The following is a 16,542-nucleotide window of genomic DNA, read 5'->3' as shown; positions in this document are numbered from 1 at the left end:
CATAAGGTACAATTCAGATTGCTCGACAAAGTATTTTAAACAAGGATCTTGGCAAAATACCTCATTCTAGGCGGTTCATTATCCAAATAACATCAACTAAGAGCAGAATAATTGCTTTGCCTCATCCCTTTCTGCACCAAGTGCGTGCATTATTATTGTATGTGCTTTCCTAAAGCAAACAACCTCCTTCACTGGCTATTAAAAAGTCTTTTAAACTACCTGAATCATAAACTTCCCTGGTTCTGAGTGTGCTCTGCTTTACACAGGGGTCCTGTTTGTACTTCCTATAATTCTATGTCTGCACATCTGCAAATGCGCTTATTGTGAGCAGATTTTAGCAACACACCGGGGTCCCTGGGGGAAAGTTCAAGGGTAAAGTTCCTCACGCACCAGCAACACAACAGAGGGCTTTTAAAGGCAGATTGTTTGCAGTGATTTAAAGAAATGGGCCTGTCTTTAAAACCTCTGTAAATGCTTTAGGCTCTCATAAATCCCAGTGACAGAGTGGTGCTCACAGGTTCCAATGGTTACTGGCAGATTCTGAGCATGTAAAAATAGGGAAGAAATGTCTTTGGGACATTTGGCTCTGCCACCTGTGGCTTCCCTTCTCCATCCCTCCTCCTTTCCCCATCTGTGGTGATTTTTCAGGACCTTGGGGGAAGAGTTTGTGGCTGGTTTAGCCCTGGAATGCTCAGAACCAGGGAAATTTAACAGATTAACAGGGCAAAGTCAGTTATTCTCACCTCTCCTTTCACAGCATCTCTTACATCCTCGAGAAAGTTTTGTATTGAAACACACCACATTAAAAAAAACAATCCCAAGTGTGAGTGGACACTGTCATGGTTTAGCAGACTGGAAATATTCAGCAAAACTGGTGAAGTTATGCCAATTTTCCCAAAGATAGTGAGATTTAGCCTTGAGTGTTCTAGGAAATCAGGTAACTGTAAATACAGGTTCCTTTTTGGTCTCTGTGGAGGTTTAGGCCGGATATTAGGAAAAGGTTCTTCCCCCAGAGGGTGCTGGGCACTGCCCAGGCTCCCCAGGGAATGGGAGCAACTCCGAGGCTGCCAGAGCTCCAGGAGGGTTTGGATAACAGGGGACAGGGGGGATGGTTGGGGTGCCTGTGCAGAGCCAGGAGTAGGACTTGGGGGGCCCTTCCAACTTTGGATATTTCATTATTCTATGAAAAAGTCCTAGAAAATAATCTGGAGTTCAAGAAAAATGTGCCTGCAGTGAAATTTAAGAAATTAATTCCAGAGAAGAGATCAGCAGAAATTTTGCCAGTTTCATTCTCAGATTTAGGATCCAAAATCTCTCCATCCTGTCCCATAACAGAACTAAAATTGTGGCAGTTTTGAAAATTCTCCCATGACTGATGCAATCAGCTGCTAACGTCTCACTGATAATGTATAGCAATTTTTTACATTTATATATATATATTATATATATATATATATAATATATATATAAAAAGAAAAAAAAATGTGTGTGTGTATTTAAAATGCACATAAATTATACACAGAGCAAGTGCTGCAGAGAGACACATTTCCAAAAGGAAACAAGCATCTTCCAACTTTGGAGAGTCTGTGTAACAAGTTTAACAAGAAAGTGAATTTTGAAAGGATTTTTTAGTACAAACATAAAAATACGGCCATTTTATTTTGATGGTCTTGAGCTTGAGACAATAAAAATGCAGCACAGAACCACTTATCTATCCTTCATATCGTTATTATCTACCTGAATTATCTACCTATAGTTGCTATCTACCAGTTCAGCAGTTGATGAAAGCACAAAACCTTTGAGTTTCTGCTCTCTCCCAGCTCAGACTGACTTTAAATTAGGGTGTTTACAGAATTGTGTTTTCCTTTGGCATCAGCCATTTCTGAAAGCACTCCCACAGCCTGACAGGCTGCACAACAATCTGCCTTTTCAATAAAACCTGTGTTTTTTATCAGAATAGATATTTGCCCAGATGAATTAATTGGCAACAAGATTTTCTGAAATACAAAAGTCATGAGGCAACGAAAAATGATGCACAGTTCCTTGAGTACCTTATTTCAAGAACAAATACAAGTGGCTGAACAGTTGCACCAAACTATTCTGGCCCATGGCATTATTGTCCAGTAAATCAAACATCCTGCCCTGAAACCTCTCCACTGAAGTCCCCCTTGCCATGATCAGAGTGTGCTGATGAGACAGAAATATTGCATCACTTTCTTTTGAGGAATTAATTCTGCTCAGGGGTGTATCCTGCCCGGGAAACAGAATGGAGATTTTTGTCTTGTGGCTCTGCATTGGAGCAAGGACACTGCTTGGAATAGTCAATATATTTTCTGTCCCAGTGAATTTCCTTCTGGGTGACTCACAGAAGGACATGGACAAGGCTCAGGGAAAATTAATTATTGAGGTAATCAGCTCTCTGGTCTCTGCTTTACAAAAAGAAGGGTCACAGAGAGCAAAAAGTTAATTTATATATGGCAAAGTAAAGATAGGGGAATATTGCTTTTCTAAGAAATCATTTAAAGATTTCTGAAGAGGCTCCCAGAGCTTTGGATCAAAGATAATGAAAAAATACCCAGTACATATTCTCATTATGACTTTTAGACCAATACTCTGGCATTTTCTTCAGAAAAAAAAATCCCAATTTTTCAACAGATTGCTTTTGCTTACTAGCAATTGAATTATTTCTTATCTGTAGCTGCAAACCCTCACAGACCTGATTTGGTACAAGGAGACAAGTGAGACATCGAAATCTACCTCAAATACTTAAAAATGTCAGGAAGTATCTCATTACCTTGACTTTTCTGGCTGATCAAACAGAGCAAATAGTCTGTAGTTGTTGAATACAAGCTTATGTCTCTCCACCAAAAAATTTTTTCACAACTGTGAGTAATGAAAGCTGTACCCAAAAGTAACCAAGAAAGCCCTTCCAGTTCTGCAGCACAGCTTCAGTAGCACAAAAAATCACTGGAGCCTGGGTATTTCTGACAATTTAATTTACTACACAACATTTGCAAGCTGACAGCCTGTGCCATGTAATTAAGAAAGAGATGCCTGGCAAGATTTATGTGTCAGGGAGAACGCACTGGAACCTAATAGGTTTTTGACAGGACTGAAGAATTGAACAAACTCAATGACTCTACTGGTGGATCATATAATTTCCTGAGTAAGGTTTCTCAAAAAGTTTTAAAATTATGCTTATTTGCTTTAAAAACAAGCAGTTCAGGGAATTCCAAATTCAAAATGCCATTATTTCTATTAGAAAGGTTATCACTGGAAGTTTATGGATTACATAATACAAAACAGGAATTTCCACCTGGCTGTGTTCATATCCCACTGCTAAATTACAACGGTAGGAAATGTGCCTTCAGCCTCGGGGTAAATAATATAGGAAAAATAGCTAAACTGGCTTTGAGGAAAACCAGGAAGAGAGAGACAATAAAGAATCAAATATTAATAATAATGCTAAAGCCTTGAGCTAAAGCAAAATAAAGTAAGTAAAGGCTTTAGTCATGCTATGGAATTCAGCACTGAATTCATTATAGGAAAGACAGCACAACCAAGCACAGAAAAAAAAAGAAGAGAGTTTAGTTTGGAGTTCAAGAAAGTGGGTCTGTTCATACAAAAGCTGTCTCTTTTGCAGGGAAATGGATGATCTATTTCAAGTACTTTAAAACTTACTAAAGAGAACATCACATAAGGACAATTTTGCACTGACCTGGACCATGTGCACAAGATCTTCCCATTTGCAGATTATCTCATTAAAAATTGAGATGGCAGTTCTGATCAATTTTACACCATTTTACACTGCTGGCAGTAATTTAAATAGGCTCCAACAAAAACAAAAGAAGAAAAAATTTCTAACCTTCTTTTCCATTTCTCTTTTTCAAAGCGTGTTTCTTTAATCCTTGGGCTGAAATAGTTCCAAACCTGTGCCTTGCAACCCCCCTGGCAGGGCCCAGGCAGCATTTCAGGCATTTCATTCCCACCAGGCAGAGCCTGTTTGCCTGGTGACATTTTCAGGTGCCACACAAACCACGCTCAGTGGTCTGAAAAGTCGTTATTGTGTCTTTCAAAGCCACATCCCTCCCCTGAGAGGCTCAGCTGGGATGTGCCCTGCACTGCAAAACTCTCCGTGGGTGTTATGGGCTGTTTCACAAAACCTGAGCTGGGCTGAGGACCAGCAGCTGTGGAGGAGCACCATTAAGATTTGTAAAGACTAGTGAAAACCTTTTATTTTGCTCCATTCCCCCTTTACATTTATGTACTGCTGACATATATCAGCATCACAGGTGAATAATGTCCCCAAGCAGCCTGAAGAAGGGGGCACAAGGCAAAGCCTCTCCTTAAATCACAGCAGCACCGAGTAAAACTGAGTTCCTACATGCTGAGAATTCAAATGCTGCTATTTGTTCTAAAAAACACTTTTTTTCTTCTTCAGACACAGCCAGGCAAGGGGGCTGCACTGTGGCTTTCAGGACATCTCTGTTATTAAACCTTCTAACACGTGCAGCTTTTTGTGCTTTAGCCCTCAGTCCTGCAAAGCTGATTTGTGCAGCCAGATTAACGAGTCACCTACGTGCTGGCAGTGCTACAGAAAGTTTCATGCAGTGTTAATCAAAATATTGACCAAAATAAGATATTTAAGGTAAAGCATTCTCTGCTTGTGAGCTATGTGAAAAGGCAACAGGAATTTTGCAAGTTGTGCGAGGAAGAATATAGCTCCTGTAGTGGTATTAAAAAAGCCAGGCAGAATAATCTTCTCTTGTTTATTAAAGCTTCTTGGACTTGACCAAGTTGGTGAGAAGGTTATTAAAAATCCTGATATATAAAAGATGTGAATCACACCACAGATTTTTGGAATTTCAGTATCGTTTCCTTTCGAAGGTAAAAGATGTGCTGTGTTCCAGAGGACTGGATGTCCTGGTAATCCAGCAATGCCTTTGCTGTGTGTAAGTGAGAGGTCTGCAAGGCAGAATGATTAGACTGTCAGCCAGAAGAGCAATGAGCTGTGTTCCAGCACACAGAAAGCAATTTCAGAGGGAAAAACCACCTTAATGGAGCAGCAAGAAGCAGTTATTAAGTAAGGAGAGGCAAATAGCTTTTCTTTTCCCACTGCTTTATCCCATAACATTTTCATTAGCATGACACATAAAATTATGAAATAAAGCACTAATATAATCAACTGCTGGCAGTGATTAAAAAGCAATCTCATGTCCAAGGCTTTTCTGCATGTTTCCATGGTTAGCTGAATTGAGTGTTTTAGAGCAGTGGAATTTGGGAGTTATATTTTTCCTGTAATCACTAATTCCACATTAGCACCACCACATTTACAGGCTTAGTTCTTTAAAGACAACTGTATTTTACATGAAAATGGTGATGGCATCCAATATTCCTAAATGTTCAAGAAAGTGGTAAGCCATCAGGAGCTCACTAACAAGTGTATTAGCAGTAACTTAATTTAGGAAATTAATGTCACACACTGTCAATCCAACTGTACCAAACAACTTAATATGTGTTCTAAAGTAAAGTTCTTTATAACCCCTGGTGTGCAAATTGAGACCTCAAAATGATTTGATGCAAACAGCCTTTTAAATTGACACTATCAGCCAAGAGCATCTCTCTCATTTGTGACACATGCTGAACTATATTAGCTAGATATTACCAATTTACTTCAGCAGAAGCTTAATTTCAGGAGGCTCGCTACCCTTAATTTCTCCTGAAACAGTTTCCTGGTAGTGTGCTTGCAATATGATTTAATTTATTACAGCAGAGCTGTCTTTGCTATAGAATTTCTATAGTTAATGCATGCAGCTGCAAGTATTTCCCTTAATCAAAGAGAAAAGGGCCAGTTCCCTTTGCCAGATCTCATCAGAGCACAGGCACCCAGCAGCGATGGGGATTTCTGCCCTGCATCGATTTCTTTCAGGAAAGGGTGCCACTTGACATTAACACCCAACACCAGAAATTCCCGCTGCCCAGCTCGGGGCTGGAGAGCTCCCACCTTCCAGCCACGCAGGACTGAGCACCTGCACCCCACTCAAACACCCCAAACTGAGCTGGGAAACAGAATGGATTGAAAGCTTTTAACACTGAAACTGTCACACCTACAGGAGCTCCTCTCACATCCCTGGGGTTTGGGGCACCACGAATCACAGCAAAACTCGGGTACAGGATGAAGAGATAAGGAGCTGTATCAAATAAGATTGTTGGTGAAATTCTGAAAAAAATAAACCAGCATAATCTACACTAAAAAAGAGGTGATATTTTCGATCACACCCCTGTTCTGGGCCATAACTGGATTTTTCAGCCATTCTATGCTAAATAGTCAGATTTAATGTTGGTTTCTGTCCTTCTGTTTGTCTACAGCAGGCTGTGTGTCCCTGGCCCTTTGGGAATCTGTCATTAATAGGTTTTGTCTCAGAATGTTGTATATTAGATTCAGTGATCTGTGTTTTCTGGAGGTTTCATGCCATCCCTCTCTCCCTGAAATTTGCTATCACTTGCAAATATAATCACTATGCTGTTCATCACCATTTTATTATTAATAAATAGATATGAAGCAAAAACATATTCTATTTTCCTATCAATTCCCAGATTTCACCTTATGGTACAGTACTTACGTGTATAGTACTTACATGTACATCTCTTTCTTTCCCCAGAAAATATGAAAACACTAAAAATTCCTTACACACCAAAATAGAAATGCTGAGTCTCTCTACTCTAAAAATTGCAAACGTGGAAGAATCAAAGATTTTTTTTTTTTTTTTGCATGTGGAGGATAGGACTTGAGTGTTGTAAATGTAGTTTTGTATTTTTATATTCCGGGCCAGTAGCACACAGTGAAAGTGCAGCCTCAAGGTGTTTTGGCAGCTGACAGCAGCTAGAGCCAGGCTGAGCAACAATAATATTGTGATGTGGATCTGTATGGCTTTTTGTCAAAGTAAAAATTGAGTTATTGTGTGCTTTTACAGGCCACGTGAGCAAAGGAGTGTTGTCAGGATGCTGGAGACAGGTTGTTGACAAGGATATTGGCTCACAGCACTTTTTCAGATGAGCTTTGACTATGATGCTTTTGAACATATGATTTTAAAAATTATTCTGTCCTCTGCATTGTTATGGAATCACAAAGGAGAGATAAACCTCTGGGAAAATTGGTAGGAAAAGTGATGACAGCTGGGAGGGAAAGTGAAGGTTGATGGATTATTATGTTACCAAACCCCAGCAGTAAAGAGCCTCTGCTTGTAAGAAATGACACTGTTCCCTTGTTGCTGTAAAGACAAGGCAGCTGCTGTTCCAGAATTCGTCTCTGCACCCTTGCAGAGACAAAAACCCAGCTGGTGGGAGCTGGGGTGTGTGCCTGAGCTCCAGTCAACCTGTGCACCTCGAGTCAGAGAAGCCACTAGGGAGAAAGACACCAAACAATTGTCTCAGACCTCTCCAAAACCTGCCCCAGGCTGCTCATTTTCCCAGGAATAATCAAAGAGCTCTCCAACTCCTGAAACCAGGCATTCAGGAGAGATGCAGGACTACATATTTTAAGAGGCTATATTGGCATACAGCACCTTTCATGAACCTCAGAACACATTTGTGGGATTAAAACCTAAATACTCCTAAGAACCATTCCATTCTACAGTGCACAGAAATACAGCTGCCTCCAGGATTCCCCTCTCCTGCAATTAAAGGTGCCATTTGTTACTTTTTAAGAGACAATGAACAAGAGTCACATAAAAAAAAAACTTGCCAGAGAAGATTGACCTTGGGCATAAGTCCTTGTTCTGCCAAGGCTTTCAGATGGCAAATGACACAGAGCTGTACTGACAAGTGTCAACTGCACATACTGGGCTTTGTTGAAGGTATGCCAGATCCTTTCCATACTCCTCCATACCCAACAGTAATCATTGGGGGTTAAATAGGGGTTATTGTTATCACTGAGTGTGTAGAAAATTCAAGTATTTTCTGCAGGAAAATGACTATCATGATCCTTTTACATTTATGGAATAAAAGCCATCATATGCTTGTTTGATCCATTTCATGTAATAAATGCAAGTTGCAGCTACAATTCTACTACTTACTGGTAGTGACGAGTAATTTACTACTGGTTACTAGGCAAGCAGCAGTCACCTTTAATAAATACTGCCAGGTTTGCACAACCCTGCCCCACCAGCACGAGAAAGATGTTGGTAAACTGAAGAGACTTCACAGGAATAAAACTCAGTACAAGTAATTTTTATACATCTTTGCATCCGTCCACATTCTTTTCCATTCTATCTTGTTCTTGACCTGTGACAGGTGTTTCAAGTCATGGGTTTGGGCTTTATTTTTGCTGCATTGGTGGCATCAATTTCAAGCCCTTGTCCATAGGAGACCCTTCTGGATATTTGCTGTTTCTTATTTCACTCCAATATTCTGGTTCCATTTTGAGGATGACAACACTGCCACTGTTTATCAAGATCTTAATCAGACTTACTCATACCAGGCTCATGTCTCACATGCTTTTTCCTTGGATCTTGTGGGAATGCTGTGATTTTTTTTCCAATTTTGGCACAGGGCTTTGTAGGTGGGTTGCAATCTGTAGGACAGCTCCCAGTTATTTGAGGAAGCAATTGCGTTTAAATGTGTCAACACCTTCCCTAAAGTGGATCATCTCTCCTGCCTCCTTTAGTGGGGAGCAGGGGAAGTCACTGATTATCTTAAACTGATTTGTGGCTGTGATATTCAAAGTTTTCTTTGAAAAGAAAGCAGGAGCTTTCCTGCAGATTTTACACAGAGCTATTTGTTTTGGGTTTCGTCCTGCTGCCTTCCCCTTAGCTCAGACTCCTGCAATGCTGCTGCTGTGCTATGCAGATGTTTCCTGGCCTATCTCTTGCACAAAGGATGGACTAATGGGAGTTCTTTTTAGCATTATTTTTCAAAACAGGGTAATAAAAATATTGAGCTTCTTGTTCTCTGTATCTGGCCTGCAGTGGAAAGGCACGGGCTGAGCACACAAAGTGTGCAGACCCTGTGGAACACAGCTTGGGCACAGAGGGAACAGTTTTTAAATAGGGCTTGGTTCAGTTAGCAACAATCTGTGCACATGTGAATCTTATCCTGTTCCCCCCAGTGCAAACTCTGTAGAGTAAACAATATTGATATGAGTAATTAACTTGACTTTCTAAATAATGCAATATCATAATAGACAAAAAATGTCTCCAAAAAGATGAGAAAACATTCTTCAATTTTTGTGCTTTTTGATTGTCTCATTCAGCCTATGCAGATTTTCCTTACTTGACTCAGTTACCTGGCACTGAAGAACTCTGCTCCAAAGCTATCCTTGGCTCTGATAAAAAATTCCAATTTTTTTATGGTCTGTCTCAAATCCAGCAAAGAACTACTTTATAGGCTCTTGCTACCAACCTAGTCCTTGCAATAGTCCTGGCTTCAGACTCCACAAGTGGTATTATTCTGGGATTATTTTACAAGAAAGGTGGATGATTCCTCTTTTTATTACTCTTGTCTAAGTTTGTTGGAACAGACAGATATTTTTCTAACAGGCTCTCCATACGTGCACTGTACTACCAGGCTCAAGGCAAAACGATGAAGAAAAAAATAATAATTTTCTATGTCTCTATTGAGAAGAGAATAAACATTACATAACTGCATGGATATATTCCACTTGCTTCAATTTTCAAAGCAATTACTGAGTTATTAACTGAAAAATGCAGACATTTTGAAATACATTACAAAACTCCTTTCTGTTAGGTGCTTTGGTGGCAGACGAACTTGGGAGGCAGCTGTAGCTAAATGTCATTTTTGAAGCCTATTTAAAACATGATTTGTGACAAAATTATCAATTTCTTCTTATAGGTCGATTATGACCAAAGTACTTTTATAATTTCCTAAATCAAGCGGTGCATCAGGTATTCACACATGTAATCTTAAAATGATTACCAAAACATATTTAGGCTCTTAATACATATTATTGCAATTACCTGCAAGTTCAAGATGTTTATACAAAGCTTTTCAAATCATTCCCATTTTCCTGCCAGTCTACCATCAAATTTAATGTATTTTCCTAATGGGAGCAAAGGTCTTTCTCCAAATCTTGTATGCATTGGATGGGATGGAAGGGTTTTTTTGTGGGTAAAGACTTCTTTTTTCCTCAAAGTCCTGGCAAGCCTGCCCTGGGCTGAGCAGCTGGCCACGCTCCACCCTGCAGGCAGTGATGCTTTGCTGCAGGACTGCAGGGGAGATTTCTGGAGATGTGTTTGTTCCCCACAGCTGACAAACACATGAAATTCTCTTGGCTCCACCCCAGCCATGAGACAGAGATATCAAAGAGTCCCTGGCATGTCACACAGGCACAGAACAGCTCAGGAGGGACCTCTGGAGCTCGTCCAGCCTGACTACCCACTCAAAGCAAGGCCAGTTAGAGCAGTGACACAGATCCCACACTGCTTTGGGTTGGAGGGACTTCAAAGCCCATCCAGTGCCACCCCTGCCATGGCAGGGACACCTTCCACTGTCCCAGGCTGCTCCAAGCCCTGTCCAGCCTGGCCTTGGGCACTGCCAGGGATCCAGGGGCAGCCGCAGCTGCTCTGGGCACCCTGTGCCAGGACCTCCCCACCCTCAGTGGGTCTCATCCTTGAGGAAGGGGAGGCCACAGCCTCTCTTGGCAGCCTCCTCCCACCTCCCTGATCACCCTCACAGGTAGAAAGTCTTTCTCACATCTCCTCAGCTTTCGCCATGGCCCAACACATGCCTGCTGTCCATGGCTCCTCTGGAACAGCCTGATTCTGTCTGTGCTCTCCCGTCAGGCACCTGCAGGCAGCATGAAAATGCCTCTGAGCCTTTTCTTCATAAGGTTGAACAAATCCTGCTGCAGCTGCCACCCCTCATGCATCATGTGCTCCAGCTGCCTAACCCTCTTGGTGGCCCTGGCTGGACCTGCTGTGGTCCCAGAAAACCCTGTTCTTTGGAGATTTCCAGCCATGAGGGGGAAAAAAATAATGCTGTTAGATGGTTATTCATCTAAATGAGACCAAAGGCCTTAAATTAGGGCTAGTAATAACAGAAAAATCTTATATCTTGTCTCTTTTCTCATTTTGAAGGTTGAATCCAGTCAGAGATACACCTAAAATTATGTGAGGAATTCAGAAAGAAATCACCCAGAAGTCAACACTTATTGCATCCAGGTTGAAGAGATCTAATTTTCTGAATAGAAGATAAATGTAAATGGTGAAAAGCAGGTACATGGCATAAAGCTCCTCCAGGGACCATATGCCACACTTCCAATAATTTCAGGCCTGAAATTTCAGGTTATCAAATCACTTATGTTGACCTGGTACAACACACTGAAATTTTAGCCAGAACACTAACAAGCTCTGTAAAAAAAAATCTCCTTATGCCCCACCTGAAACATATCCTGTGCTGACTCAAGCTAACTTTCTCAGCAAGATGGTCTCTTCAGCAAATGTCCAGTTTGACTATTTTAATTTCAGCTAAATTCACTACATCTGCTAAAACCTGTACTGAGTTAACAGGAACAGGAGTAACTCATGAGCAGAAGTGCTGCTTGTACATTCCCCAGTAAAGTGCAAGGAATATGCTTTTGATGATATCTCAGAGCAAAGGATGACTTCAGCAAAAGAGATTTAAGAGAAGAAAACCGACAGAAGCTTTGTGACATGGTGGAAAAATATGGATTAAATGCATCAGAGCTGTTGCTAAGAGGAGCTGACAGAGCTGCTGAGATAGCTCAATGACCTGATTAAAGAATAGCGAGAAACCGTGTTCTCTGTCCACCTCTACAAGATTTCATCATAAATTATTTCATTAACTTGGTATATAGGGACTCCCTCCCTAAAACAGATGTCAAATTGCCATGTAGGCAATCCTCAGGAATATACAGAGATACCACTGAGTCTCATTACTTGTGTGAAATTGAAAAGAAAAACATCCTTAGGTGTGCAGGCTGAAACTGAGAAGTCAAGAAACATTATATTGAATATTATATACTTGGAATGCAAGGAAAAATACCTGAAACACTTGGGTCTTCAGAAAGTTTTAGATTGCTGTAAAAGGTCATCATTAATGTGTGAAATCATCTTAAATTGACTTTGGGATATACGATACTCTCTCTTGCTCAATGCCCAGCCTTTTCACTGATCCACTCAGTGTCTATAAATCTTTTAATATCCCTGAAGTTTGGTAGCATCTTCTTTACTGACTCATATCCTCAACAAGCTTGACTTGTACCCCCTTATTAAATGAATTATACACCTTCTTCTTAACATGACTTATTAGAAGTTGAATAAGTTTTCTAGCTTCTCTCTATGCCTAGAACATCTCAAAGGAAATCTTGTTAATGTACATGTAATTGCAACAGCTCAGCCTCAATGCTCTCTATAGCAACAAATATGCATTGGCTACGTCTGTCAAATCTTCTCTCAGCTCGTTCCTTTCTGCCTTTTATGGCCAAGCCTTTCACACAGGTTTTCTTTTGTACAAAGTCTTTCCCTCTATGGACCTGGATAGGAAAAGATCTTTCAATTATTTGATGAGTTCTTCACTCATCCTGTAATTTCTCTCACATGCATCCAGCCCATGATGCTGCATTTCCTTTGCTTGAATACCTTGAATAGGACAGGGGCAGGAGACCCCAGCACAAAAACTGGCAATTCCTTAGTCCTATCCTCTCATTTTGCTTTTTTAAGCTCTACATCACATTTCCTTGCTTGAATTATATGGAGTCCAAAAGAACAAAAAGCAGATTTTGTTTGAAGGGTCAGTGTCCCATCATAGAATTTAGGTAAAAAAAGGGAAGAAAAACTGACAAAAAAGAGAAAAAGGAAATTAATGTCAGGAGGTCTGAGAGGAGAGGGGTGTTAGAGAGGGGTCCTCTCTGAATCGTGTTCTACTGACTTTATGCTACAGCTTTTGCTATTTCTGCATACTGCTTACAGTTGGGTAGACCATCAGTGGCCAACTTGGGAGAATATAACATTAAAAATAAATCCAGTCCATTCATTTCTTTTCAATTTGCACATGAAAACATTCTGTGTACATTATTTCAAACCACACAGGGAACAGTTCTCACAGCCCTGCCTGGTAACCGAGGGATGGGAATGAAAACCTTTCCTCTATTAAATTTGCTGAAAATGCATTACAACGCACGCCATCAAAAGAAAGAAAAGAAAGGTGTTTTCAAAAGAAACCCCACGAGTGTTTCACTGTCCGTGAGAAATCAAGAGCAGGATGGGAAAGGCTGTTTACACAGGCACTTAGCCAGGAAACTGTGCTTTCCACAGATCCAGTCATTCCGGGAGCACATCTCTGATTTTTCCTGAGCTCCCTCCCTCTCTTCTCCTAGCCCTGCAGTTATATTGGGAAATCCATCCGTAGGTGAAAAAACACAGCCAGTCCTGCACCATGCATTCAAACGCTGCCTGTCCTTTAGGTAAGTGCTACCACACCGAGGCCATTTGTAGGAATTTTACACAGCAAGACAAACAAATGCAGACCCCTAAGGAAACGCAGGAGCTGCGGGAGAGTTTCGCAGCGAATCGCCACCAAAACCCGCCTGAAAGCATCCTCTCTAAATCTCCCATGAAAAGCAGCATTGCTAATCAGCAGGCTCGATGGAGAGCGCCGTGAGATAGATAGAAAGTCTTGTCACTTTATTTGTGCATGCTTCCCTGCATCTTAAGTTGCAGCTCGGGCTCCCTGAGGATCATGTGAGGCTGGGTTATATATTGGGAGCCGCGCTATAGAGCTGGGAGTGTGTAAGCCTGGCAGCTGGGGAGTGTAATGGTTGCTGCTTTCCTGTGCTAAGCTGATTTACTTGTTTAAGGTCTGACCTCATCATCCTGTCAGTATGGATTCCCACCTATACAGTTAACAACAGCTCAGCATCGCTCGCGGTGCATTAATCAGGAGAGAGAGGGAGAGAGCTACCGGTATTTGTTCTTCTCTTGCCTTTTCCTAAGAAGAGGAGTTGAAACAGAAGAGATTACAAAGAATCCATTTCCTTCCTGAAAGAATAGGCTTTTGTATTTTTTTTTTTTTTTTCCCTCTCTGAAAAAAAACATGTCAGTGTCTGGAAAGAAAGAGTTTGATGTGAAGCAGATCCTGAGGCTCCGCTGGAGGTGGTTCAGCCACCCCTCGCAGGGCTCCGCCGGCTCGGGGGGCTGCCATCAGCAGGAAGGGTACGAGCACAGAGGCACCCCGGTGCAGAACAGGTTGAAGAGCCACTCTCGGGATAGAAATGGGCTGAAGAAGAACAGCAGCCCTGTCCACCACAACATCCTGGCCCCCGTGCCGGGGCCAACGCCGGTGCACCACCGCTCCATCCACAGCTGGCACCAGCAGAACCTCATCGAGCAGCTGCGCTCCAGAGAGGAGACCCCCAAAGCCAGCACGGAGGAAAACTCTGGCAAAGAAGATTCAAGTAAAACCACACAGGAGCTGCAGATGATCACAGAACAAAATGCAGATGAATCTGCGGAGAGGTAGGAGTTTTAAAGTCTGCACTTGGAAAGCCAGACTTGTTTCCAAGTTATTCCCTAAAACTGTCTTTGTTTTTAGCCAGAGTTCCTTACTGCATTAATCTCACTTGATATCTGTGCACACCCACACTCAGAGGAGAAGGAACACTTCTGCACCAGAAAAATCAACAGAAACGCTGTCATGAAATTTTGATCTTTGCTTAAGGTACATCATTCCATAACTCTTCCATATGCATACAATCTGCCAGTTTGTCAAATTTGCTCTATCAACATTCACAGCATATCAATTTCTTCTCTTGATTTATTGTGTGTGAGTGCAATGAAAAAAGGAGCCTCCTGACATCCTGTCCTCATTCTGACTTTATCAATGGGTGCAACTTTGACAAATGGGAGCTGCTGGAGGTGCATGGGCTCTGTGGTTGCTATTGATCTCTCACATTTCTCACTGATTTTCTTTTACTGTCTTCCTGGCAAGTAAAATTAACCTTGAACTAAGTGGAAAGGAAGCATCATTCATTGCTTTTTTAAAGGTTTGTTTGAAATCCCAGTACTTTCACAGCTTATTTAGTAGGTTAAGACAAATATTTTCTGCAAGGTCAGGTGAAAAAACATTACAGCTACGAGACCTTAAAAGTGTAAGCACAAAGGAAGAGCTATTTTTAAGTTGCAAATAACAAAGAATACAATGATAATACCACTTATTTAATTAAGGTTTTTTATGTTTCCTTTTTCAAAACTCATGTCAGTATTTTTAGCTTATCCAGCTACATTTTTACCCCACCTTTCCCCACCTTGGACACAAATCAAACATTTATGATATGATTATTTTCACCATTTGATGAGATTACTATCAGTTTTTGGACACAATTTAAATGTATTACATTGCATTTAAATACAAATTTATCTCACTTGAAGTTACAGTTCTCTCAGAAAAAACCAAGCTGACAGCTTGCATATTTTTAGCAGTTATTATTTTTCAAGTTGTGCATCTGCTGTGGGGAACATCTGCAGATGGAAGAGCAAAAACTGCATTCCAAAATGTCACTTGGAAACCAGTCCCAGTAGTCAATAGGTACCAGATAAAATCATGACAGAATAAAAGCACTGAGGAAGGACTCTGGGAGTTCTGTGTGTTTCCAAGGGCACTGGTTTGGAATGGGGAAGCAGCAGACCCTTAGTACAACATTTCAAATGATAGTACAACTTTCCTGAAAAAAAAGAGGTCATTTTAGACACACTTTAGAAGGAAAACTGATTTAATTTGAAGAAAAATAAGGAACACTTCTTCATCTAAATAAGATTCTACACCATGTGAAGAAGGAGGTAAAGAAAAAGCCTAATCAGTTGAGTTTGGGAGGTAATAAACCAATGCCTTCTAAAATAAGATGTGACATTTTCTCCAGCTATATATAAAGTTTCTGCTAAGACCTCCTGAAGTTCTGTACCTTCATATCCTTTCCAATTTAAGTTCTGCTCTTGAGCCGTTTGAAGTTGCAGCTTTTAGGAGAGTTTTGGAACTGCATATATCATATATTCTTACAGTCAAATAAGTGGGTTTCTTTATGATTTCAGTAAAAGCCATCAGTGCATGTTGTAGATTAAAATCTATTTTAACATACATCTTAAAAAGCAGAATTGGTAATCAATTGTTTATAAACTCATTCATGGCTATGAGTTTCTCTATAATTAAAATTAATTTCAAGAAAATAAAAGTGACCATTAAGGACAACGTAGCTCAAATTTCTTAAATATGTATCAACAGAAATCATTGAGTAAAACACTGTTGCCTTCCCCTACAGCATCCAGCACAGGCAACACGTTAATTAATACATTAATTGGCTGGGTAGAAATGAGATACTGAGAAGAAATAAGGAGAAGCAGCCTTCTACCTACATCTACCTAAGTCTAGGATGTAGATATCGATATCTGGATATATTTTCATCTCTTCAAAACAATGTCTCATCTCTGAAATCGTGCCTTTACATCATTCCAGGTCTCTTTTCCTTTAGAAGTTCCAGATAGTCCCAATCAATGTAATCAAGGGGCTCTGCTG

The 16,542-nt window shown here is 40.7% G+C and overlaps 1 protein-coding gene across 2 annotated transcripts in view; it reads left to right on the top strand.

Moving 5' to 3' along the window:
- The window catches only part of KLHL4 (kelch like family member 4), a 74,267-nt gene that overhangs the window by 23,101 nt on the left and 34,624 nt on the right, over positions 1–16,542 (top strand). The window contains exons 1-2 of one of the 2 annotated variants that reach the window (XM_068204563.1): positions 13,197–13,441; positions 14,078–14,492. The exons of the other annotated variant lie outside the window; for it this stretch is intronic. Of the exons in view, the coding sequence (XP_068060664.1) occupies positions 13,414–13,441; positions 14,078–14,492 (443 nt within the window). The 5' untranslated portion in view covers positions 13,197–13,413. Of the gene's footprint in view, positions 1–13,196; positions 13,442–14,077; positions 14,493–16,542 lie in introns of those variants that run through there. 2 annotated transcript variants of the gene reach the window in all.

This window comes from Anomalospiza imberbis, chromosome 14 (assembly GCF_031753505.1).
Source record: "Anomalospiza imberbis isolate Cuckoo-Finch-1a 21T00152 chromosome 14, ASM3175350v1, whole genome shotgun sequence".
NCBI lineage: Eukaryota > Metazoa > Chordata > Aves > Passeriformes > Viduidae > Anomalospiza > Anomalospiza imberbis.
The sequence above is the reverse complement of the archived record's forward strand: the minus strand, read 5'-3'. Positions and strand labels throughout refer to the sequence as shown.